General features: G+C 42.8%; 1 protein-coding gene across 1 annotated transcript in view; it reads left to right on the top strand.

The window, feature by feature from the left end:
- Positions 1-27,945, top strand: part of TRAF3 (TNF receptor associated factor 3) — a 793,845-nt gene that overhangs the window by 556,536 nt on the left and 209,364 nt on the right. Inside the window, exon 4 of the mRNA XM_044074528.1 lies at positions 10,995-11,099. Coding sequence (XP_043930463.1) covers positions 10,995-11,099 — 105 coding nt within the window. The remainder of the gene's footprint in view (positions 1-10,994; positions 11,100-27,945) is intronic.

Here is a 27,945-nt window from a genome sequence, read left to right as displayed (position 1 = left end):
GTAAGCAGAAAGGATGAACACAGTGATGTTTTTCGTGTTTCACTGTTGCAGTCATTACATTTGGGTTATCTGCCTGCAGGTACCTTCAGCCAGCCTGAATATCAAAGTTTTGGATTCCTGCATCGGATGCTGTTTCTTCTTCCATGGCGTCAGGTTGTCAGGGGTATAAAATATGCAGCCGACGCCATTACATCACTCTTTCTTGCCGTGCGGTGCCAGAAGTAGAAGCAGTTCGCAAGTGCCGGTCACCGACTCCTGAAATTTTCATTTTCGAGTTTCAGAACCAAAGTCTTCAAAAAAGCTAAGTCTTCAAAAAAGCTAAGTACCCCCATGGGGATCCTTTTTCTTGCTCTTAACCGATGTCAGTAAAAGTTAACAATTGTATTACCTGTGGAAAGCAAATACCTCATAAAGATTTTCATTCGTACTGCATTCCTTGCTTAGGCCCAGACCACAACGTCCTCGCTGTCGGTTTTGTGCCTTATTCAACCTCCGGACTATTCGTCGTCAGTTTCTTTTTGCAGTAGATTATTTTGATACTTAGTTTAACTATCCAGAAATGGCTTCGGTAAGCCATCCGACTACCAACATTCCGAAAAAACATAAAGATAAAGACAGAGACAGACCGCATAGGTCCAAAGCTGCCGACGACGCCTCCGTTAAGCTAGTCGCCAGTTCGCCAGTACTCAGTGAGGCGCTTTCGCAGCCCCTGATACCTGCTACTTCAGATTCACAGGCCTCTACTGAGACCCATTCCATAGTCCGGTATGCCTTGAGATGCTTCTTCAACTATGGAACCTGCGGATGTCTCTACCTTGGATGGGTCTGGAGCCGCTGTGCAGGCAGCGGCTTCTGAGGGTGTATTCAGGCCTACTGACTTGCATTTCAAACCGATGCCATCTTTTTCTTCAAAACTCTACCAACGCCTAGAAAACCGACGTCCAAACCGCACGGTCAGGCCCATATGCCTAAAAAACAAATGATAAGAATGGCTGAAGACCTTATTACTTTAATTAGGGGAACCAGCCTTCACCCTCTGAGAGACCTAGAACTGATTTTCCTTCTGATTCTTCTGATCAGGTTTCTGAAATTTCTGTTTCTTCTGATTACCAGGATTTGCCCTTATCTACCTATGAGGATTTTGATGCAGAGGATTACATTCCCTCTGCTTCCCCTCCAGAAGATTTTTCTTTTGGTGAAACCTTGCACACTCTTAGGGAGCATTTCCGCTGGGAAAGCCAGGATTACTCTGACTTCAAAAAGAGGCTTAGGGAATTCTTATTCCTCCCTCAACACAGGCCTTTAGCTATCCCTCCTGTCCTGGACATTGTAGATGATGCCTTCTTGGAATCTAGTCTGGCCCCAGACAATTTACCTCCAGCTCTCAGGAAGCCTGATGGGTATTACAGAGTAACTGACTCTCGCAAGTTCCTCTTCAAGAATCCTACTGCGGACCCAGAGACCATTTCCCAAGGACCTAAAGGCATTAAGGCTACTACTGCCAAAAACCCTACCCCCTCTGATAGAGATTCCAGGGCCTTGGACAGATGGGGTAAGAAGGTATACACTTCTGCTACTTTGGCCATTAGGGCCTTAAACTGCCAGTTTCATATGTTAAAGTAGCAGCAGCATATTATGGGACTACTTAAACAGAAAATTATGTTGATTCCTGACTGTGCTGAAAATAAAGAATTACAGGATTTAATGCATTCTGCTGAATAAGTTGGTAAACATACTTTGCAATGTGGTTTTGACTCTCTAGAAGCATCTTGCAGGGCTGCTGTCACTGGGTCTGTACTTAGAAGGCATGCTTGGCTTAAGGAGCAAAATTTGCCAGATCATGTTAGAGCTAAATTACTGGATGCTCCCTTAAACCAAGACCGTCTGTTTGGCAACAAAAGATGGAGGAAAAAGCTAAATCTATGCAAACTGTTAAATATCTCCTGCAAGTACAGCCGCCTAGATTTAGGAAGCATTGGCTTTCTAAGAATTGGTCCTTTCCTGTCTCTTCCAGGCCTTCTCAGTCCAAACCCAGGAACAGCAGACCACCTAGGCTATAGTCTCAAGGTACTCACAGGCCTAAGCAGTGGGGGCCTCCCAGTTCCAAAGCTGCAAGTAGTAAGACACCCCCTTATGGAAAAATGTCACAATGACTTAACCTTAAACCTTCCAAGCCCTGCTCAACTGCCTGCTCCCTTAGGGGGAAAGATCGCCCTGCATGCAAAAAACTGGGAACTCATTACCCAGGATAAATGGGTTTTAAATATAGTTTTCCAAGGATACAGATTCCACGTCCACACCACCAACGGTTGGCCAGACCTACCCCCAAATCCATGGGCAGAGGCTCAACAGCAGGTTCTCTCTCTTCTAAGTATCAGGGCTATTCAACCTGTCCCAGCAGAAGAAAAGGGACAAGATTTTTACTCAAGACTTTTCCTGGTACCCAGAAAAGACAACTCCTGGCATCCTTTCCTGGACCTCTCTATTCTAAACACCTTTTTGGTAATCCCAAAATTCAAAATGCTAACACTTCAACAGCTGCTTCCTATGCTAGGCAGAGATGCCTGGTTGGCAACCTTAGACTTAAAGGAAGTTTACCTGAGCATTCCAATAAGGGAATCTTGCAGGAAATAGCTACGCTTCAGAGCAGGCTGCATGCACCATCAGTTCTCTGCACTTCCCTTTGGCTTATCTACTGCGCCCAGGGTATTCACAAAGTGTCTAGTTCCAGTCATTGCATTTTGCAGGCAAAGAAATATTCAAATATACCCATACCTGGACGATTGTCTAATTCAGGCAGAAAGCCAGGACATGCTACTATAAAACATCTGGTATTTGTAAAGAAACTTCTAACCTCACTGGGGTACACCATAAACTAAAAGAAATCTCATCTAGTACCCTGCCAACAAATTGTATTCCTGGGAGAAAGCTTGAATACAACTTCCCAGATGGCTTACCTCACGCCAGAAAAACAAGTTTATTTGACAGCCTACTTCAAACTACTGGCCACAAAGACCCAGCTGTCTGCAAGGAAAATCCTACAAGCCCTGGGGTTCATGGCCTCTTGCATTCTTCTAATTCCATATGCAAGACTGCATATGAGGAAATTACAATGGTATCTAAAAAGCCTATGGTGTCAACATTCTCAGGACCTGGAATCAATGATTCCTGTCATTCCTTGCGTAAAGACAGAGTTCCTTTGGTGGGCAGAGGCCTGCTACCACAACAAGGGGCTCCCATTTACTCTACCCCATGGCACCCAAACCCTAACAAGAGACGCATCAGACTATGCATGGGGGGCTCACTTGGCAGGACAGTGCATTCAGGTCAAATGGAACCCGAGTCAGATGCACCTGCATATCAATCAAAAAGAAATGTTAGCTGTACAGAATTCCCGGACAGCCTTCAAGGACCACATTCTTCCATGACAATTATTGTAAAGACAGACACCACAGTTATGTGGTACATAAACAAGCGGGGGGAACCCACTCGTACTCTCTCTGCAGACTAGCCATGGCTCAGTGGAACACAGCCTTGAGCTACCAAGTACACCTACAAGCTCAATTCCTGTCAGGCAAACTAAACTCACTAGCAAATGATTTAAGCAGAAATCTCATGGATCCACAGGAATGGAAACTAGAACCCAAAATATTCATCTTGTTGAGGAACAAATGGGGGAATCCAGAGATTCCTGTTTGCCTCCCGTCAGAACTACCAATTGGACAAATTCTGTACAAGGACTTCCCACAGTCAAACTTGGAAAGTGGATGCCCTGTCCTTCACCTGGGAAAGCCTCTCAGTTAATGCCTTTCCCCCACTGCCTTTCCTCTCAAAAGTTCTGCTAAAGATCAAACAAGACAGACCAAGGGCAATACTGATTGCACCATACTGGCCACGCCAACACTGGTGTACCCCCTCTTGCACAGTATGTCACTGCTGGAACCATAGCACCTGCCTCAGACCCCTTCCCTGCTGTCCCAGCAAGAGGGCCAGATTCTGCACCCTCAACTTCAAACCCTGAACCTTGCAGCCTGGCTAATTCCTTGAGCTCTCCAATAGCATCCCTCAGTAAGCAGGTGCTAGATGTCATTCTGGAGGCAAGGATGCCTAGTACTAGAAAATCCTATGCTGAAAAGTGGAAAAGATACTGTTCCTAGAGCCGGACTCAGGGGATGGGCACAACGGTGCCCAGCTTACCACATATTCTTCAGTTCTTAACAGAGATGCTCCACAAGGACCTTTCCTTCTCATCAATTAAAATTCATGCCTCTGTCATTTCAACTCATAAGACTGAACCACCCCTCTTCGCTCACCCTCTGCTAAAGCAATTCCTCAGAGGGCCAAAAATTTAAGACCACCCAGGACAGCCCCTACCCTAGCCTGGGACCTTAACTTTGTATTGGAAAATCTCACTCTACCTCCTTTTGAGCCAGTTGCAACTGCAGAGTTGAAATTCCTTTCTTGAAAAACAGCCTTCCTTCTAGCCATCACTTCAGCAAGAAGAGTGTCTGAATTACAGGCCCTCATGGCAGTGGAGCCATTCATCATCTTCCATGCAGACAGGGTGTCCCTCAGGACCAAGCCTTCCTTTATGCCCAAGGTGGAGTCTAGTGTGGCCCTTAATCAGTCCATTCATTTGCCTACTTTTTTCCCAAATCCACAAAACAAAGGAGAACGAATACTGCACTCTTTGGATGTGCACAGGCAACTGAAATTTTATTTGGACAGGACTAAGCCTCTCAGAAAATCTGAACCGCTGCTAGTCGGCTTTGCTGCAGGGGCAGAAGGGAAGGCCATTTCAAAGCAAACCATTTCTAAGTGGATAACCCATTGCATTCTTTTCTGCTATAAGCACCATGGAAAACCTACCCCACAGGGGATAAGATCACATTCCACCAGGGCTGCATCTATTTCTACAGCCTTTCTCAGAGGTGTCCCTACCAGGGACATCCTAGAAGCTGCTACCTGGAGCTCTGTACATACCTTCACCAAGCATTACCACATGCCTATTTTTTCTAAATCCAGAGTTGGTTTTGCCACAGCAGTTTTGCAGGGCTTAATAGCTGGTCCTAATACTGCAGTGGTGGTGCTGCGGTAGCGTTGTCGCCTCACAGTAAGACGTTGTCCTGTTCGATTCTCAGCTAGAGCGTCTTTTGTCTGGAAAAAAAAAAAAGAGACATGCGTGAATGGGCTTCCTTTCATTGAAAGTTGTGTGTCAGGGCCAGCAACTCAACATGTAAAAATCTACTGCCAATCATTAGCGGACCGGAGTTCCACTGTGGTGACCCCTAACCGGGAAAAAGCCTAAAGACACAACAACAACAATAGCTGGTCCTAATGCTCTCTGACTTCCTCCTCCCTTCCTTAGCTTTGGGAATCTACCCAAATGTAATGACTGCAACAGTGAAACACGAAAAACATAGTACAGATGTTCATCGTGCATACAGCTGCAGTCATTACAGATGGGTTATCCTGCCGTCAGGCGGGTCCTCAGGTGGCCGAATTCCAAAGTCTAGGTCCGGCGTCGGTTGTCGTCGCTTCTTCCCTGACGTCAGTACGGCAGGGGTATAAAAGAGGCAGCCGACACCATTTTCTTCAGTCTTTCTTGCCACGCGGTGCCCGAAGCAGAAGCAGTTCGCAAGTACTGGTCGGCCAGCTCCTGAGATTTACGAAAGTATTTCAGCCGAAGTGTTCTTTAAATCTAAGTACCCCGTTGGGGAAACTTTTCTTGCCTCAGACACAATGACTTCCCCCTATGCCTGCCAAACAAAGCTATAATGGCAGCATCCCTGGGTGGAAAACTGGCATTATTTTCAAAAAACTGGCACATTGTTACAAAAGACAAATGGATTCTGGACATTATAGACAGAGGCTACAGGTTCCACTTTCACACCCTTCCAAAAATGAGAGGCTTTCCAAACCTGCCACAAAATCAATGGGCAAAGGCACAAAGACAAATTTCCGCTCTCTTGGATATGAAAGCAATTCAAGAGGTACCTGCAAGGTCAAGGTTTTTATTCCAGACTATTTCTGGTACCAAGGAAGGACAAAGATTGGAGACCCATCTTAGACCTATCCATCCTAAACACATATCTACAGGTGCCAAAATTCAAGATGCTCACATTACAGCAGCTTCTTCCCATGCTGGGCAAGGAGTCTTGGCTGGTAACGTTGGACCTCAAGGAGGCGTACCTGCATGTCCCTATCGGACAAGATTGCAGAAGATACCTCAGATTTCTTGCAGGTTCAACCCATTACCAATTCTCTGAATTGCCCTTTGGCTTATCTATTGCACCCAGAGTGTTTACAAAATGCCTGGCATCAGTAATTGCCTTCTGCAGACAACAAGGAATACAAATCTACCCATATCTGGATGACTGCCTGATCCAAGCGGACAGCAAGGACATCTTATTGCAGCATCTGGCGTTTGTAATAAAACTGTTAAACTACCTGGGATACACAGTGAACAAAAAGAAATCAAAACTAATACCTTCTCAACAGATAATTTTCCTGGGTGCCAGCTTAAATACAACCACCCAGATGGCCTACCTCACACCAGACAAACAAGGGCAACTGTCTCAATACTTCAACAAAATGGCAACTTTCACCAGACTAACTGCAAGGAATGTCCTGCAGGCTCTGGGATACATGGCATCTTGCATCCTACTAATACCATGTGCAAAGCTGCATATGAGGAAACTACAATGGTACCTAAAAAACTTATGGTCTCAACACAGCCACAGCTTGGAAACAATTATACCACTCATTCCATGCCTTCAAAAGGAATTTTTGTGGTGGGCTCAAGCATGCCAAAGAAACACAGGTCTCCCTTTCTGTTTACCTCAAGCAACTCAAATCATCACAACGGACGCCTCAGAATATGCCTGGGGAGCACACATGGCAGATCAGTACATTCAGGGAAAATGGTCCCAAAAAGAGAAGCACCTATACATCAACCAAAAGGAGATGCTAGCCGTGCAAAATGCTCTTATGACCTTCAAAGACCTACTCCATCCAGGCCAGCTATTGATAAGGACAGACAACACCACAGTCATGTGGTACATAAACAAACAGGGGGGAACTCATTCATACCCCCTGTGCAGGCAAGCCATGACCCTGTGGAACACAGCATTGGAATTACATCTTCAACTACAGGCACAATTCCTGCCAGGGAAGGAAAACACACTGGCAGACAACTTAAGCAGAAATATGACAGGCCCACATGAATGGAAGTTGCATCCTCAAGTCTTCTCAAAGATAACTCAGGCATGGGGACAGCCAGACATAGATCTATTTGCTACCCACAGAAATTACCAGTTGGAAAAATTCTGTTCAAGGACCTATCATCCACAGGCCTGGAAAGTGGACGCACTCTCTTTCAATTGGACAACATTGACAGTTTATGCCTTCCCGCCTCTTCCTCTACTGACCAAAGTTCTATTAAAAGCCAGAGCAGAGAGGCCACAAATGATTCTCATTGCTCCAGACTGGCCACGACAGCACTAGTATCCTCTCCTAAAGAGCCTGACACACTCCCCACCATGGATCCTACCTCTAGTTCCTCTTCTGTTGTCCCAGCACAACTACAAAACCCTTCACAGCCAGCTCAAAACCCTAAATCTAGCTGCATGGAGAATACCTTAATTTCCCAACAGACTCTCCTCTCCAAAGAGGTGCAGGATGTTATCTTGGAGGTCAGAAGACCCTCTACTAGAAAAGCCTACTCCGCCAAATGGAAACAATTTTGTTCCTGGAATCAAGAAAAGGGCCAGAATCCTTGGGTAATAAATATACCTCAAATTTTACAGTACCTAGCTGAGATGTTAAACAGTGGCCTTTCCTTCTCCTCCATCAAGATCCACGCTTCAGCCATTTCTGCACAATAAAATACAAATCCTCCTTTATTCTCACATCCTCTATTAAGGCAGTTCCTCAGAGGGGCAAAAAATATAAAACCCCCACGGAAACCACCAGTCCCAGCTTGGGACCTCAACTTCGTAGTGGAAAAGCTGACCCTGCCTCCCTTTGAGCCGGCTTCTTCAACAGAGCTACAATACTTGTCGTGGAAAACAGCCTTCCTTCTGGCTATTACCTCAGCAAGCAGGGTTTCGGAGCTACAGGCCCTCATGGCTGTGCAACCATTCATCATTTTCCATCAGGACAGAGTTTCCTTACGAACCAACCCTACCTTCATGCCAAAGGTAGTATCCAGTGTAGCTTTGAATCAGACTATTCATTTACCTACCTTTTATCCAAATCCACAGAACAAAGGGGAGAGACTACTACATTCCTTGGACATTCACAGACAACTTCGTTATTACTTGGACAGAACAAAGTCATTCAGGAAATCTGAGCAGCTCTTTGTGTCCTATGCTACAGGTGCTCAAGGAAAGGCTATTTCCAAACAGACAATTTCAAAATGGATAGCCCACTGCATACGCTTTTGTTATTCATTTCATGGAAAAACTGTGCCTGTATACATCAGATCCCACTCCACCAGGGCTACAGCTACCTCTGCAGCTTTCCTCAGGGGGGTCCCTACCAAGGACATTTTGGAAGCAGCTACTTGGGGTTCAGTGCACACTTTCTCCAAGCACTACCACCTTCCACTATACTGAAAATCTAGAGCGGGCTTTGCCGCAGCAGTCCTGCAGGGCATCCTAGCCCCTCCTAGTTCCACTTAGTGCCTACCACCCTTACTTAGCTTTGGGATTCTACCCATCTGTAATGACTGCAGCTGTATGCACGATGAACATAGTACAGTTTTGTACCTACCATAAATGTAGATGTTCGAGTGCTCATACAGCTGCAGTTCAGGTTACCCTCCCTCCATCCCCTCTTAGGACAGGCCTTATGACAAACACCTTTATCATACAACCTATTTGGGGTATTCTTTTATGGTGTATTTGCTTGCAACTACTGTTTTTTGATTTATCTACATTGCATGTTTGCATAATATTATGTTTTGCATTCCTTCTGGGGGCACCTGACATCTGGGGCAAGAAAAACTGAAGAAAATGGCGTTGGCTGCCTCTTTTATACCCCTGCCGCCCTGACGTCAGGGAAGAAGCGACGACAACCGACGCCGGACCTAGACTTTGGAATTCGGCCGACCGAGGACCCGCCTGACGGCAGGATAACCCATCTGTGATGACTGCAGCTGTATGAGCACTCGAACATCTACATTTATGGTAGGTACAAAACTGTACTTTGTGTACACTTACCATAAATGTAGATGTTCGAGTGTATTGACCGTTGCAGTCCTGGTTACCCTCCCTCCAGCACCCAGACTTCTCTTGGCTATACTTTTCTTCTTGTTTAGTGTATTTTAGCTTTCTGGTGTATTTGCTTTTTGTTGGAGCTGTAACCTAACATATAATTGCTTTCCATTATGGGGGCACCTGACATCTGGGGCAAGAAAAACTGATGTAATGGTGTCGGCTGCATGTTTTATACCCCTGACGACCTGACGTCATGGAAGAAGAGACAGCATCCGATGCAGGAATCCAAGACTTTGATATTCAGGCCGGCTGAGGGCTACCTGCAGGTAGATAACCCAAATGTAATGACTGCAACAGTGAATACACTCAATATGGTATGTGTACACAACTGTACTTTAGTGGAGGGATGTATAAAGTTTGAGTATTGACTATGGAAAGGAATGAGTAAAGTGTATTGTATGTTACTAAGTGTCAGGATTACCTATGCATGTTGCTGTGAATATGAAATTGTAAAGAGAATGTTAAATGTTTTCATTTTTTCTGCAAGTGCAAAAAAGAGCATTTAGCATGTTGTTGAACTATGGTTTTGTTAGACTATCTGTATTTTTATATCTGTGTAAATAGTTCATGATTCTGTTCTTCACAATGTTTTTGTGTCTGATCAATATAGTTTTTTTTTTTCCAAAAAGAAAAAAAAGATATTTTGCATGTATGTCATGTTGTAATGCTAATGATTTGTGATTTTTTTTTTATTTATAGAACTCCTAAAAATTGCTATTGTAAAATCTGTAATTATTTCCGTGGTAAACATCCCAGTGCAAGCATAATTTTTTAACAGAAAACATTGTTGATTATATATGGTTTCAGAGTTAGAATGAAACTTGCTTAATATTAGTGCTTCAACACTGGGCACTCTAGCAGGGTTAAGTGTCCTGTGGCCCCATCAGAAATATTTATAAAGCTGGGGTTGGAGGTTGTAACGCAATTAACAAAGTCATCTGACCTGAAGCAGGATTACTGAAATCAGCATGCCTGTTTTCAATGTTAGTATGGTCTTACAGCCACAACTTTACTGATGACGAACTTTACAAACTCTTTTGGCTTTTCCCGGTTAGGGGTCGCCACAGCGGAACTCCGGTCCGCTCATGATTGGCAGTGAATTTTTACGGTGCCGAGTTGCCAGCCCAACGCCCAACCTTCAAAGAAGGCATGCCCATTCACACTCGCACCTACCTGCATGTCTTTAATGTCAGTCGACCACAGGGAGGACATGCAGGTTCCACACAGAAGGCGCTCCAGCCGAGAATCGAATGGGAGAACCTCTTGCTGTGAGGCGACAACACTAATCGCTGCACTACCGCGGCTTATGCGCTTTATGAACCATTTGCTCTAAATCTGAAAAGGCTTTTCAATGAGTCCAGAAATGTATTTGAAATTTAATAGGTGGCAGAGGACATGATCATTGAAATCCTTTATTCAAACACTTTTGTTTTCCTTGTTTTATTTTATTACTGCATAATGTTATATTTATTTTGATGATGAAAAAAGATCAGTCAAGTATGTTACCTAATCTGTTATGTCTAGGGACTTGTAGTCATCAGGGATAAAATGCTAGTATTGGATAAGTTACTATGTGTAAAATTTAAGAAGTCTGAATCATTAATGGGATTTGTTAGTATTTCAGGAGGTGCCATAAAGATCAGTGTGATTCTGTTTATTTGCAATGAAAGCAGTTTAGGACTCCTGGCTAACGTTTTTCACTTTCTTCTGTAGGTATTTAATGATAACTGCTGCAAAAGAGAAATTCTAGGTCTTATGATCTATTGTCGAAATGAAACAAAAGGTTGCAAAGAGCAGATGACTTTACGAAATCAATATGTAAGTTCTTAGATTTTGAGTGACTAAGTATGAGCTTCAGGATGCTGCCTTTATATCATCATCACGTAAATAATGTGAACTTGGAGAAAAAGTCCATTATTAAACCTGGATTGTTCCAGCTTTAACTTAAAAAGAAATTTGTTTTATTGTAAATCACTCACTATGAGCAAACAAGAATACTACCTCATTTTGAAAGTTGCATAATTTCTATTTAATCTTTTTATTTGGTTTTTTTTTTTTTTCATTTTTGGTACTTGTTTGGTCCTACTAAAATTGTGAATTCCCATTTTGGGGGAACAGCATGGTTCATATTCAGTAGGGAATTCATGTCATTACAGTGAAATTGTCTAACAGCAATGCACTCAGAAATTTAACAAAGCTTTTCACCCTGTCAGTTGAAAAACATCATCACAGGGCTTTTCATCCTGACAGTTTTAAAAAGGTAACCAATAAATACAGCACAATTAATTTATATGCATTATATTTACCAAATGTGTAAAGACAGCTAGATAGGGATCTTATTTATTGGATAGCAGGTAAGTATTCCTTATTTGGAACTGATACGATTCTAGACCACTTTAGAGCAGTAAAGTCTATGGTCAGCTTTTTGAATCCATATTTTACAAAACTGCTTTATAACTTTCCTCTCTGTGTAGTGACATTTGAGTTTGTGTATAAAATAGTTTTGGGTGCAAGGGAACTGTCATTATAGTAGTGAATCCTCCCAACTGAAAAAAAATATTCTCATTTTGTATGAACTTTCATTTGTATGTTCAGTTGCCAGGAGGCTGTCCATGATGAAATGGTCAGTGCTAAAATATATTGTGTATGTTTTTTTTTTTGTTTTCAGACTAAAAGCAAAACAGAAACATTAACAGGACACTCGTATTTGAATAGCATTATTACTACAGAGGTATCACTAAGTCAATTTGCTAAACTAGTAATATATTTATTTTATATCAGCAATTTTACTGCAGACTTTTTTGATAGGTGTTCTTAATACCATTCAGAAAGTGTGTTCTGAAATGTCAGTCTTGCTTTCATAATTTACTGGTAAGGAAACATTAATATTTAGCTTAACTGGAGCACAGGTAATAGGGTACAGATAATAGATTTGCTGGGATTGGAGGTCTGTTAGTTCATAAAGGATAATTAGCAGCAAAATACATTTCTTTTCAGAATGTCCTTCCATCCTTCTAGCTGCAGTCATAAATCCTTTGTCTCAGAGGATTCATAGCACTTTTACTTTGCATTGTCAGGACCAAATGAGGCTGAAATTTCAGGAAATCTGACATGTCTTGTTGACAGAGGTGGTGAATGGAAGGTGTTCCTTCATCTAACTAATTGCAAGACAACTTGGCCTTCACCAAAAAGCAATGTTATTTAAACATTTTCTAGAACTGAATGTAAATGTTCATTAAAGTTTGTGTACATGAAGTCAGAGTGCATACATTTGTGAATAACTGGAAGTTGAACTTTGACTGGAGAGTCCAGAACTAATCGGCAGTTCTGTGCACTGCCATTATAAATTAATGGAACAAAGATGCACAAGACAGGGTGGGGAAATATTTTCTGAAGACAGAATTCTTGGTGTGAATAAAAGAAGCTGAAACTGCAATATTCATTATATGTGGTCCTGTCAGGCTATCTTGTATTGTAGAGCTGTGGAAAGATAAGTATTGCACGGAACATTAAAATAAGACAAAAATGTGCATCTGTTTATGACCATAATGATCCCTTAAATGTTGTAGTAAGCATACACTGGGTGTGATGCTGCTAGTAGAAGATGGCCTGATGTTCTATGGATTTAAATGCATTCTTTACTAGTAGCTAGTCCAGATGTTTTAAACAGCGAGTTAGAGAAAAATAAGCTTTTCATATAAAGTTTTGTTGTTTTTCAGAGTTGATGAAAGCTTACTCGGCTATGTGGACCATCTACCTTAGAGTAGTAGGGTGCACAGTATGCACATTGCACATAAAAGCAGACAATATTTCTGTCTGCATAGGGGATCATTAAATGATCAGTATGTGGATGTGGTGATGAGAGCAGAAGGATGGAGAAGCTTGTATATGGATCAGGATGTTTGCAAATACAGATGATGTGAAGGGGGTACAAAAACTATCAAAAATGGACCTACACACACACACACACACACACACACACACACACACACACACACACACACGTTTGTATTTCATTAAATGACTAAACTGGACTTGTATCTATATACATGTACACATATATGTTTCTAGAATCAGGAAGAGAACTACTGTGCTGTGTAGAGATCTCTCTAAGTATTGGTTTATGTTTGCCATCTACTCTGCTAGAGTCGTAAAGAATAGTACGTCTAAGTGCAACAGTTTGCTGTACTCTCAGAAGCCTGCCTGAAAGATGAATTTATGTGACTTTGTCAGACTGTATTTATGTTCATGTTTTTCTCAATAAATATGCTTTCTAAATCATAAAGCTGAATATGGTGACTACTTTGTTTGTCTGAAGCCACCATGTATACTTCATTGGTATTTCCAGTCAGCAAAAATGTATTTTTTGTATGATGTAAACTTTACCAAAAGCTACTTGCTTCCTTGAGTTATATTCCCGGCTAGAAGCAGTTTGTAGAATATCAAATCACAGAAGAAACCTGCACTGTGTTAGAGTGTATTGGCTACTTTGAATATAGTTGGCGGTGTATGTGAGAGAGAGAGAGAGAGAGACTAGTTTTTGTGCTTACTGGCTCTGTATACCGAGTTCTGCAAGAAAAGTGAAGAATCTGATTGAGCCATTGGTAAACTCTAGTAAAATTATAGTACTATCTGTTGTGCCCTTTCAAGAGATGCGTGCAACCTCTGACCAACACCTGCATCAGCTTCAAGCAAGAACTGTCAAATGAAATGTACACCTCATGGTCACTACACAGGAGATGTATGCTGTCACAAATCAACATCTTCTAAGCCTCAAGAGCAGATTTCTTTTCTGGTTAACCAACCATCCAAGCATGGGGTCCAGAGTTGAAGTAGACTCCTGAAGAAGCTTGGACATGAGAATGACATGAAGGCTTACCCAATTTAAGCATAACCTTGACAATTAATGAGCAATTGGAATTCACACACGGTCTGACCCCCATGTCTCTGATAGATGCAGACTAATGACCAAACTAACATACCCCCACATAACTTCATGAAACTTCCTAACATACCCCCTCCTAATAATTTGGGTTGGATTACATGGCAGGGCTTTTAAACGCCATGGTGGACATTTGCCTAACGTATATCTATGAAACTATGAAATAGAAAGTTTGCCATTGTCAGGATGAACCAGAATTCTGACATCTTTCATAACATGTATGCAGCATGACCTTAAATATCTACATGGATTAGGAATACTCTGATGTGCATGATTACCAGATTAAACAAAGGATTTTAGCAAGGACTGAAGATTTATCTGAAGTGTGGTCTGTGATTGGTAAATGCTCCATTGACAGATTTGTTGCATGTTTTTAAAATGTGGCTAGAACTTCACATAAATAATGTAAATTGACCCATTATCGTCTGATCAGCTAGTTGTTGCAGCTGAGCTTTCATTACTAAATGAAGTTAGAGATTGTAAATCAGACTTGAATGCACAAAGGACTAGTAGTACGACTTCACTTAAGAATGCTTCTATCCCTGTAACTGCAAGAAATCATTTTCATTTGAGCAGGTTGTTCTGAATGCTGTAGAAAAGGACATACAGCCAGATATTATACAGGTTGTTGTGTCTTGTGTCTTTCGGCTTTTCCCGGTTAGGGGTCGCCACAGCGGAACTCCGGTCCGCTATTGATTGGTAGTTGATTTTTACGTGCCGAGTTACCAGCCCTGATGCACAACCTTCAACAAAGGTACGCCCATTCACGCATGACTCCACGCAGAAGACGCTCTAGCTGAGAATCGAACTGGACAGCGTCTTACTGTGAGGCGACAACGCTACCGCAGCAAAAGACAGCAATACTATACCTGTAAAAACTGTTAATACTAATCAGCAGTCTGTTAAGCAATGTTTGCCTGAGAAGTATACCAGTGCTGAATGGTTAGCTGTTCAATGTTCAGAATCTGCTTTCTGTTGTTGTGTTTGTACCAGACTTATGAAATGTGCAATTGTAGTAGGAGGGAAAGAATTACTTAGATTGCTGGACTCAAAAGTATGATTACAGTCGTGAAATCACAATATATTTGCAAACATAAAACACGTAGGCAGAAAATTGAAATTATGTGTATACATGGAAAGAAGATGGAATGCCCTCTAGCACAAGTAGAAGTGCCGAATGTCTTAAGCAAGTCTTTACATCCTGTAGCCCAGGAGACCAATTTTCTCATGTTGTAGTCATTGGCAAAGATCTTCCCCAGTTTAAAGTACTAAGGAAGTTAATGGGGGGGGGGGGTCGGCCAGATTTATTGCCAGAGGTAGAAGTAGATAGCCCTAGTAAAGGGAAATGAGCAGGACTAGAAGACGCAAAGTAAATCAATATTTGACTCTGACTGGAAAGGCTAGATGAATCCACTAACATACCGAAGGAAGCATTAAAAAACTCCAGCAGTTAAGTGATAAAATAAATCAATACAGCAAGGGATAGAGAGAAAGAGAACTTCTGTGTCTGCATACATTAAGGAAAATAGTAATACAAAGTGAGGAAGGGACAAATGGGTCTCATACTGAACAAAAAGAAAAAGGGAGACCTAAACTGAATCTTAAGCTTCTTCTTGTTATACCAGAGTAAAGAGCCACTCAGAAACAGAACCAAGGCACAGAGAAAGGTAGGTAAAACTATCCCTGTTGAAGGAAAAAGAGAAACGGCAAATACCACTGGTAGAAAAATGATTTTCAGCAGCTGCTCTTCATAGGGAATGAACTAGATGGGGGGGGGGGGGGTGGAAGTGACCACAGCCTCAACTTCGCAACAAGATGCGGAGGGAAGTACGGACTTGGCTGATCTTTAGATAAACCCATTTCAGTTTTAAGAAAGGTGGAAGGACGATATCCTAAGTAGAGCTAGAAAGAATGTAGAAGAGACTGGGGCACAAAAGAACAGAAAAAGTCTTCTACATACCCTTACTTTGAAATAAGACACTGAGGCTGATAGTAATTTCCTAACGTTTTGCAGAAAACTTGTAATAAAATTGACACACAGACACATTTTTGGTAATCATTTAGAAATGGACACAATTCTATTAGTATGGTATTATGAAGGACATAGAACACTTTTGTGAACTTGTCCTGAGTGCCAAAGGACAGCACCACACCCAGGACTTAAGAATCATGCGATACATTTACCCATTGCAGAGTCCCCTTTTGAAGGCATTGTATGGATATTGTGGGCCACTTATGAAATTGAGCAGTTTTATCAGTATATCATAGTACTGATTTTACAACAAGATTTTTCTGTGATAATACCCATGCAAAGAGTCTGTGCAAAGTCTGTAACAGAAGAACTAGTGGAGCTGGTCCCTAGGGTACAAATTCCCGAAGCAGTTTTTCCGAACTATGATGCCTCATTCATGTCCAGAATAAAACATGTCCTCTACCAGTGATTTAAAGTTAAGCAGCTAAGGACATTTGTATAGCACCTTTACACAGACTGGTTAATTGAGCATTTTAAAAAACTTTAAAGTTCGTGTTACAAAAGGCTGTAATGATAGGTGGAAAAACTGAGACCAGTTGCTGCCATAACTTCTTTTTTCTGTAAAAGAAGTACCCCTAGCCTCAGCTGGTTTCACACTGTTTGAATTGCTGTATGACATATGTTCGTGAGGCTTCTTTGTTGTAACAAAAGAAACATGGGAGGAAGACTGCACTAAATTTAAAAGTGGGAAAGTATACTGTATTTTTCAGACCTGCAAGACGTGTTAATATTGTGATATCTGTAATCAGTACATAAAAAGCAGGCACAGCTGACACAGCAGAGAAGGTATTATAGAAATGCTCATCTGAGAGAGTTCAGATCAGGAGATTTATTGCCCACTGCAAGAAGCAAGTGCAGGGCAAAGCCCTTTTGAAGTAATAGAGAAAATAAGGAAAGTGAGCATTTGAGAAAGCAGGAAAAATGGAGACCCAAGGACATTATATCATATAAATGTTTTGAAACCAAGCAGAGATACTTCTACTGAATTTTCAAAAGTGAAAGCTGGCTTGCTTGCATGGGAAGATGTTCTTCATGTTTCACTGTTGCAGTCAGCGTATTTGGATTATCCCTGCCAGGGTAGCCCTCAGCCGGCCCGAATACCAGAGACTTAGTATTTCTCCTTTGGTTGCTGTCACTTCAGGACTGACGTCAGGTCGTCAGTAGTATAAAGTAAGGCAGCCGATGCCATTACATCAGTCTTTCTTGCCATGGAGCCCGAAGCAGAAGCAGTTTGCATGAGTGCCAGTCGGCCGCTACCAGAGTTTTCATCTTCTCAATTGAAGTTGAAATCTTCTAAAGCGAAGTACCCAGTTGGGGATCCTTTTTTCTTGCACTAACCGATGTCAGAAAAAGTTAATAATTGTCTCGCCTGTGGAAATCAAATACCACACCGAGATTTCCATTCTTACCGTGTCACTTGTTTAGGCCCAGACCACGACATCCCCCATTGTCGCTTCTGTGCTTTGTTCAACCCCAGAACTATCCATTGTCGGGCCCTTACTGTAGCCAGATATTTTCGCTTACAGTCCTTGAATTCTGATATGGCTTCGGTAAGTCATCCAACAGCAGATCTTCCAAAAAAAACGTAAAGATAAAGACAGAGACAGACTGCACAGATCCAAACCTACTGACAATGCTTCCATTAAGTTAGTCGTCAGTTCGTTCCACAGTGAGGCGCTTTCACAGCCCCTGATGCCCACTTCTGTGGATTCACAGGCCACTACCGAGACCCTTTCAGAGTCCGGTATGCTGCAAAACTCTTCTTCGACTAAGAATCCTGCGGTCGTCTCTACCTTGGATGGGTCCTGAGCCATTGAACAGGCACCGGCTTCTGAGGAAGTCCTGTACACTACCGATGTTCGACACAACCTGACATCTTCTTTCGCGACTATCATTCTTTCAAAAACTACCGAGCTTCTTAAGGCCCCAGAGTACGAACCACACCCAAGAAACCGACAACCTCTCAGAAGCTTGCTTTCTTGCCTCAGTCTCAAATGCTTAAGATGTTCATGTTGATCCGGGGAAGCCAAGCTACCCCATTCAAAAGAAAGAGAGATCTGTCCCCTGTAGTTCTGTCTGAACAAGAGTCAGATGAATATGATGCATCTGAATATGAAGACATGCAACACGTCTCTACTTATAAGGATTCAGATGCAGAGGATTCCATTTCTTCAGCCTCTCCACCAGAGGATTTTTCCTTTGGGGAACCCCTGCATACCTTAAGGGAGCATTTCCAATAGGAGAGTCAGGACTACCCTCACTCAAAAAAGAAACTCAGGGAATTCCTAGATCTTCTACAGCACAGACCCTTGGCCATCCCCCCAGTCCTGGATGTTGCGAGGATGCTTTCATGGAATCTAGCTTGATTCCTGACACCCTCCCCCCTGCTCCCAGAAAACCAGACAGGTACTACAGGGTCCCTGACTCGGACAAATTTCTTGTAAAAATCCTATCTCAAAGACCTAGAGGGATTAAAGCAACCTCTGCTAAGAATCCCACCCCCTCAGATAGGGATTCTTGAGCACTGGACATATGAGGTAAAAAAGTATCCACCTCAGCTACTGTTGCTGTCAGGGCACTAAATTGTCAGTTCCATATGCTGAAGGTCAGCACCGTACCCTGGGACTCCTCAGTTCCATGTGCTGAAATTTCAGCAACATACTCTGGAACTCCTTAAACAAAAAAATGTCTTCCTTTCCTGCTTGGGCAGAATCTAAAGAATTACAAGAGTTAATGCATTCTGCAAGTCAGGTAACTAAACACACCTTGCAGTGTGGCTTTGATGCCCTAGAAGCTTCTTGCAAGGCAGCAGTCACTGGATCTGTCATTAGAAGTCCGCATGTTTAGCTTAAGGAACAGCACCTGCCAGACCATGTCAAATCTAAATTGCTCGATGCCCCTTTGCACAAAGATTACTTATTTGACACTAAGGTAGAAGAGGTGTTAAAAAGATGGAAGAAAAAGAAAAACCTATGCAAACAGTTAAGGATTTCTTGCAGGTATACCCACCTAGGTTCATCAGGCATTGTCCCACCAAATACTGGTCCTTTCCTGCTCCCAGTAAGCCACTCCAGTCTGGGCCCTAGGGAACCAGAACCCCCCAGACAGCAGCCACAGGGAAAGCAGTGGACTTCCTCCACTTCTAAACCAGGGACGAACTCTCAATAACTCACTTTCCCCACCCCCTCCCTCTGCCCACCTTCACTTACCCCTAGGAGGAAAACTCTTCTTTCATGCAAAAACCTGGGCAACCATTACCAACGACCACTGGGTTCTGAACATAGCGTCCCCAGGGATACAAATTTTCCTTCCACACCCTTCCAACCCCAAAAGGGTTCCCAGAGCTACCCCCAAACCAGTGGACAGAGGCACAAATGCTCACCATCCAGCAGCTGCTACCCATGCTCTCAAAGGACACTTGGTTAGCCACCCTAGATCTAAAAGAGGCCTACCTCCACATTCCTATCAGGGAATCATGCAGGAAATATCTCCATTTCAGGACAGGCTCCCAGCACTTTCAGTTCTCTGCACTTCCCTTTGGCTTATCTACTGCTTCTAGAGTTTTCACAAAATGTCTGGCTCCAGCCATTGCCTTTTGCAGACAAAGAAATATTCAGATTTACCCACACTTAGATGACTACCTTATTCAGGCAGACAGCCAGGAAAAGCTGCTCAAGCACATGGCCTTTGTAAAGACTTTACTAACCTCCCTAGGGTACACAGTCAACTAAAAGAAATCCAAACAGGTGCCCACCCAAAGGATAATCTTCCTGGGGGCAAGCCTGGACACAGCATCCCAGATGGCATTCCTTACACCAGAGAAACAAATTTTCCTGGCAGCCTACTTCTCTCAACTAGCCACCGAGTCCCAGCCATCTGCAAGGAAGATCCCGCAAGCTCTGGGTTTCATGGCATCTTGCATGCTACTCATTCCATATGCCAGACTGCATATGAGGAAACTTCAGTGGTACCTAAAAAGCCTTTTGGTGTCAACACTCTCAAGACCTGGAAACTCTTCTACCTATTATTCCTTGCCTCAGAAAAGATTTTCTTTGGTGGGCAACAGCATGCTCCTACATCAAGGCACTGCCTTTCTCACCACCCAGACCCTCACCACCAATGCATCAGACTGTGCTTGGGGTGCACACCTGGACGGCAGATGCATACAGGGCCAATGGAACCCACAGCAAATCCCTCGGCACATCAGTCAAAAAGAGATGTTGGCTGTGCACCACACCTTGATAGCCTTCAAGCCCCTTCTCTCTCCAGGGGCTCTCCTGATCAAAACAGACAACACCACTGTGACGTGGTATATCAACAAGCAGGGAGGGACTCATTCCCACCCTCTCTGCAGGCTGCCCATGACCCTTTGGCACACAGCCTCTGCCATGCAACTACACCTGTTAGAACAATTCCAGCCAGGCTCTCTCAACTCTCTGGCAGACCAGTTAAGCAGAAATCTTCTGGACCCACATGAGTGGCAGCTCAACAGAAGAATCTTCACCCTAATAACTCAGAAATGGGGCACCGCAAAGGTCGACCTCTTTGCCCTCCCACACCAACCATCAGCTCAACAAATTCTGCACCAGGGAGCATCACTGCATGGCTTGAAAGTGGATGCCCTGTCCTTCCCCTGGGTAAATCTAGTGGTCTATGCCTTTCCTCCACTTCCTCTCATCACCATGGTACTGCTCAAAATAAAGGAGGAAAAACCAAGGACCATTTATAGCTACAGACTTGCCTCAGAAGCACTGGTACCCCTTGCTGCGCAGCCTGTCCCCACTGCCTCCTTGGCATCTTCCTCAGATTCCAGACCTCCTGAATCAAAGGGAAGGGGGATTCATGCATCCCCAATTGCCAACAGTCAGTTTGGCCGTTTGGTTTGGGGTTAGGGAATAAGCCAATCTGCCAACCTCAGTAAACAGGTTCTAGGTGTTATCCATGAGACCAGATGCCCTAGCACCAGAAAATCTTATGCTGCAAATGGAAAAGGTTCTGCACCTGGATCCAGACTGCTACACAGTGATCTGTCTTTCTCCTCTATATAAATTCATGCATCTGCTATTTCTGCTCATTTCCCCACTAAGCAGTCCCTTTTCTCACAGCCCTTAATCAAACAGTTCCTAAGAGCGGCTAGCAACTTGAGGCCACCCAGAAGGGCACCAACACCAGTTTGGGACCTTAACTTTGTACTGGAAAAGCTCCCCCTTCCCCCTTTTGAACCAGCTTCTTCTGCAGAGCTAAAATTTCTCTTCTGGAAGACAGCTTTCTTTCTGGCCATCACTTCAGCCAGAAGAGCACTCATGGGTGTGGAACCCTTCATCATCTTCTATGCTGACAGGGTATTCATCAAAACTAACATATCCTTCATGCACAAGGTGGTGTCCAGTGTGGCACTCAACCAATCCATTCATTTGCCTACCTTTTTTTCTAATCCCCAGAACAAGGGGGAAAGGATTCTGCACTCTCTAGATGTGCACAGACAGCTCAGATTCTATCTAGGCAGGACTAAGTCCTTCAGAAAGTCTGATCAATTGCTGGTTATCTTTGCTACAGGGGCAGAAGGCAAAGCCAACTCCAAACAAACCATCTCCAAATGGATAGCACACTGCATCCACTTCTGCTACAGACAGCATGGAAAGCCTCCCCCAAGGGGGTCAGGACACACTTAACCAGAGCAGACCCCACCTCTGCAACTTTCCTCAGAGGAGTCCCCACCAGGGACATCCTTGAGGCTGCCACCTGAACATCTGTTCACACCTTCACCAAGCATGACCACCTGCCTCTCCTCTCCAAATCCAGGGCAGGGTTTGCCTCTGCAGCCTTGCAGGGCGTCCTAGCCAGGCCCTAGTTTCCTTGACTGCCTCCACCCTTTTCCTCAGCTTTGGGATTCAACCCAAATGTGGTGACTGCAACAGTGAAACACTATGAACATAGTACAGTTGTGTACACTTACCATAAATTTGATGTTCGAGTGTATTCACTGTTGCAGTCCTGGTTTCCCTCCCTCCATCCCCCTTTCTTTTTTTTCCTTACAAGGGACATATTGGTATTTATGTTCCACTGGTGGGGTTCTTCCATCAGAACATGGCTCCTACTTGGGGGCTCCTGACAGGTTAGGGGCAAGAAAAACTGATGTAATGGCATCGGCTGCCTTATTTTATACTACTGACGACCTGACATCAGTCCTGAAGTGACAGCAACTGACGCAGAAATACGAAGTCGCTGGTATTCGGGCCTGCTGAGGGCTACCCTGGCAGGGATAACCCAAATGTGATGACTGCAGCAGTGAATACACTCGAACATCTGCATCAGTGTCTCAGAAAAAGGAAATAAAATAATTTTTATTGAGAGAAAAAGGATATATCCTTGGAGTTGCTAAGTAAAATCAGTTTAATACAGTACAACTTAGAAACTGTATAAGAGAGAGTATACTTAAAACCACAATGAATATCAGAGTCCCAGTGCCAAGCAGTTGGGGACAAAGTAGGAATGGTAATTAAACTTGTGGTTATAGAAGAATACCAAAGTAAGTGGAATGGTCTCTTTGTACTGGTATACAAGACTGATAGGTCTGTAAGATTTTGCAACAGCTAGTTAGCAGTCTGTTTAACAAAGTCTTGCTTGAGTGTATACCAGTGGAGTTAAAACAGCTTACCTAAGTGTGATGTTTATTCTGTGCACTGAGTGAATGAACTGAGTTACTGAGGAGGCTAGTTTTTTTCCCACATTAGACTTAACCAAAGGCTGTTGGCAAATCCCACTAGCTCCAGTTGCTAAGGAAAACTTTCAGACCTGATGGGCTAGGGAACAATTTTGGCCCTAGTTAACCAGTACTAAAAGCTTATTCCTGATTTTTGCCAGTATTGCTTGACCCCTGACCTGACTTAAGGTAAGGCTTCACTAATGGTAAAGGGGAACACTCTTTAGCTCTAATACCATACTGTAAATGAGGCATTTTTGCTGTTCAAAAATATTTTTTTTTCTTGTGAAATCTTTGCCACCACTGCCTGCCTGTCCTCAGTCATCTCCTAGCCAGTCAACCCATTTGTTCCCCAGTCACTGACCAAGGTCCGGCTGCGAATGCTCATCATTTAAGCTGACATCTGGGGTGCTTCAGGTTTTTTCTTGAAGTCCTATCCTCTGCACATGCTGGGCTTACACAAGTGACAGGGTTTTGTAATGTTCTGTCCATGCTGGAATACTTCACTTTTGCATGTAACAGTACCAACATCAGCTCTACCATCCCATCGTCAAGTACACTTGGTGGTTTTCCGGGTATCCACCAGAGAAATCACACCAACTGTGTGAACACCAAAAGCCTGCAACCCATACTTCCCTCTTGGAGAGGCAAGTGGGCCAGTCCACTAAGGCTCTTTCAGTATCAGAGCTTCAAAACCGTGTTGCCTGGAAATGAAATGCAGTAAAAAGATGAGTGCAGTGGTATAAAAACAGATGTTATCAAAAACAAGTAATCTTTTTCTTTTTTTTCAGTCTTCTGTATTGTTTGTTGCATTTGTTTGTATTATTTTCTAATAGTGTGCATTAAACAATACATTTTGAACAGTTGTAGTTATTCTGTGAAGATGGTGGGCTGCATGTTCGTACTGCATTTAATGGTGCTGCCTCACAGTGTTTGGTTCTCTAGTCCTGTTCTTGACTGGGGTACCATCTGGGCAGTCTTTATTGTCCTCTCTGTGTCCATAGAGGAATTCTTGGAAAGCTTCATTTTCATCACACATCCCAAAGATGAGTTGTAGGTGAATTGGCAGTCTTCCAGATTGCAAGTAGGTGTGCATACCTTTTATATATTTGTTTGTGTGGACGTCCTGTACAAGGTTAGTTTTGTGTCATTTGAAGTGCCAGAGTAGGCTATTTCCTAGTGACCTGTACAGAATTGCTCCCAGAAACCCTGTACAATAATGTCAATAAATCCATAGAGACAGCTATGCTTACCAGAAATAAGCTTAGACCTAACTCAAAAACCAAACCACTCTGGTGGAATTCTAACATAAGCAGATTGTACAACAAAAGAAAAAAAGTCAATAGTCAAGATTAGGAGGTGCTATGCCCAGCATGATAAGACAACTCGTCAATCTAAACAAACAATTAAAAAGGAAAATTGTCTACTGCAGCCAGATTTGAGGTAAAGATCACCTCCCAGGCAAAGGACAACCACAAGGCTTTCTTTAGGTATGTCCAAAACCTCAAAGGCAGTAAACAGTTGATTGTAAATGGAGCCGGAAGATATAGCAAATCTGCTGATTGACAAATTAGCTCCAGTTTAAACTCCCCCCACCCCCCACCAACTATCACTAGGTTTTAATTCCTAGGTTCTCTCTCTAAGTCCAGAAACACTGCATCAGTGGGCCATGATAACATTCCAGGGTGCCTCCTAAAGAGCCTGAGATGTGGCCTATCAGGGCTACTGAAGTCACTATTTAACCATAGCTTTCAGATGGGCTTTGTGCAATGCAAGTGGAAAACTGCAGTAGTCATCCCTCTGTGTAAAAGAAGGGTCATCAAATGACCCTGGAAACTACAGACACACAAGTCTAGTTTCATATGCAAGTCTATGGAAGGAATTGTCATGGAAATGATTAATAAGGACATAGAAAACCTTCAAACACTGGATCCAGCCCAGTTTGGTTTTGTCAAGGGCAGTTAATGCCTACTTAGCCTGGTGGACTTCTTTGGGAAGGTCCCCAAGACGATGAATGAGGACAGAATGGTGCATACTGCCTACCTTGACCTGGCTAAGGAATTTGATACAATAACCCTCTTGAACATTGCATCTTGGATGTAGGCATAAACCCCTATGTTACGCACTGGATAGCCACCTGCCTCTCAGATAGGACCCAAAGTACTATGATAGGAGAACACCTCCACAAAGAGGCCTGTCACTAATGGAGTCCATCAGGGGTCTGTGCTGGGTCCTCTCCTTTCTGGGATCTATTTCTCAGAAATCAAGGCAATGCTAGGGCCCTGTGGCTGTCCAAATTTGCAGATAATTGCAAACTTGGAGCAGTCATCGAACCCCCCCCCCACACCAAGACACTAAGATCCTGTGGGGTGGGCTAACTCAAATGATTGGTGCCAAAGCCATAGCTTAAAACTCATTGACAAGAAATGCATAATAGTACTGTTTGGAAAAAGAGACACCCTAGGAAATTACTTAATTGATAGCACACCTCTAAGAGTAGAACCGGTAATCAGGGATTTGGGTATGCATTTAGATAGTAACCTAGCTTTCCAGCAATATGTACCTCGGGTAGTAAGGAAATCATTCTGTGTTGCTCAACTTATCAGCAAGGGGTTAGCATCTACGTCCACAGAAGTCATCATTTCACTGGATTTGTCCCTCATCAGGACCATCATTGAGTATTGTGCCCCCTTCAGTATGCACCTGACCAGGCATATGTAACAGATGGAACATCTAAGTTCCTCACAAAAAGAATACAGGGTGTAAACTGCATGCCTTATGCAAACCGTCTCAAATTCAGAGGCAATCAATGCCTGGTATACAAGGCATCATTGGATCCCACTCCAGTGTACCTTTTGCATGTCCGCAAATTGAATAGCAACAGAATTACTTGATTTGGGGATTTAAGCTTTGCTTGAAACATAAATAAGATGCACTGGAGGGACAGGTATGCATCTCAGAGAATTCCCCTTATCAGGAGCAGGAGTCCCATCTGTGTGAAGCAGAGCTTTTCCATAATCCCATTCAAGAGAAACTTGGACCAGCGGATGATCAGAAATTGGAAATACACCCCAGGTCTAGCAGCTATGCCTCTAATGGACAGAAGCAGCCTTTAAATCTTGCCCTAGCTTGGACATAGCCCTTAATATAAGCTCTAAGGCACATAACTTGAGAGATACAATTGAAATGCTTGGCTAGTCATATAAAGGCCCCGCTGGTTGTTAGCCTAGTATACACTTATGAACCGTTGAACTTAAATTGAATAAAGTGGGTATTAGAGAATGAATGAAAGTATGAATTAGTGAACACTATTTTGTTTTGCTTTGTCTTTTTTAGCATTCCTACCCATGATTTAAAAAAATAAATATAAAACTGCTTGTTAGTGGGGAAATTCTGTTACGCTTGAAATAATGTAAACAAGACATGCTTACTTTTGGTGGGTCTGTATTATAGGCTGTATTCATGTCTTACTATTAAACATGTAATGTAGCGGGAACAAGCACTATTGCCTTCTAAGCCCATTTCCTCTACATAGTCTTTCTTTAAAAAAAATTAGCAACATCATTTTGTTATTCAACTACTTGGGACAAATATGATGCTTCATTAAAGAGCAATAGAGTGTGGCAGATTTATGGTTGTCATCAATGTGGTGTGTACCCCATTTCAGAATAAATTGCTTCTTATTTTCTTGGTTGTTCAGATCATTGAAATGCTTTTGGATCACTGGGGTCCATGCATGTGTTATAGCTTTGTCCGATGTTTAAAAGCTAATTAACTAATCAGAGAGTCAGCTAGCATCAGGTGATATTAGGTAAATTTGTTAATTTTCTAAACAAGGAAAATAATATTCAGCTAATGTTATTTGCTCTGGTAAATTTTTTAAATAAACTACTTGATTACCATTTCAAGAAAGTTTTTTCCTACCATGTCAAAAGTTTGTTGGCATGTAAATTAACAAATTAGAAAAAAAAACAGCAGATGGCAGTCTGTTGCTTTGGTTTAGTTTATCAATACTTAAGGCTAAAGTTCCTGCTATCCCTTTGTTATTTTTTTTATGATTGAAAGTAACATGGAAAAAGAATGTTACCAGGAAATGTCCACCTGGTGTGCAGCTTGCTGTAACTATTTCTGATTCAGAGATGGCCTTACTATAGTGCTTTACCATAAAGTGATGCAGCACCAAGGTGAGCTGTCTCTGTGACCTTCTGCAAATATTAATGAAGCATTCCAGAGGAGCAGCCTATGCTGTTTAGCCATGTGTTCTCCCCTCTGGAAATTCCTGTAGTAAGGCATTTACACACCCAAGTGATTCAGAGAATTGCTGAGCTACATAAGTTACCTCAGCTGACAGTGTTAATGAACACAACTAAAATTACATTTACCTGATTATGTTAGAGGTAAGTGCAGGAGAGTAGCTGTTTAGTGTATGTGCATGGTTGCATGTATGAGTGTATGCAGAGGGATGAATGAACTAGTGTGTGTGTGTGTGTGTGTGTGTGTGTGTGTCTTCCTTGGGTGCTGAAGTAAGGGGCTAGTTAGGGAATAGATAGGGTAGAGGTGTGTGTGTGTGTGTGTGTGTGTGTGTGTGTGTGTGTGTGTGTGTGTGTGTGTGTGTGTGTGTGTGTGTGTATGTATGTATGTATGGCTGAGCTGTCACACATCCACACTTCTCTAGACTAACAGGCAAATCCTGCAATGTGTCTGGGAAAGCAACACTAGACAGCAGGGATGCTCTTCATTTCATGACCTAAAGACAGTTAAAAAGAAAATGGATGAACTAGTTGCAGCATAAAAGAAATGGTGTGGGAGGAACACTAGATACCAGAGTTAGTCTAAATAGGATACTGCAAAGCCACTGAAAAAGACTCAAACCGTGTACCCTTGATACTCGCATGCAGCTGTATTTAGCCCTAGAAACCAGGGGTACTGGAAACATTTACCATACTTTGAAAATTAAAAAAAAAAGTAGTTAACTTAAAGAAAGTGG

This window comes from Protopterus annectens, chromosome 6.part0 (assembly GCF_019279795.1).
Source record: "Protopterus annectens isolate FY-2018-M chromosome 6.part0, PAN1.0, whole genome shotgun sequence".
Classification (NCBI taxonomy): domain Eukaryota; kingdom Metazoa; phylum Chordata; order Ceratodontiformes; family Protopteridae; genus Protopterus; species Protopterus annectens.
The sequence above is the reverse complement of the archived record's forward strand: the minus strand, read 5'-3'. Positions and strand labels throughout refer to the sequence as shown.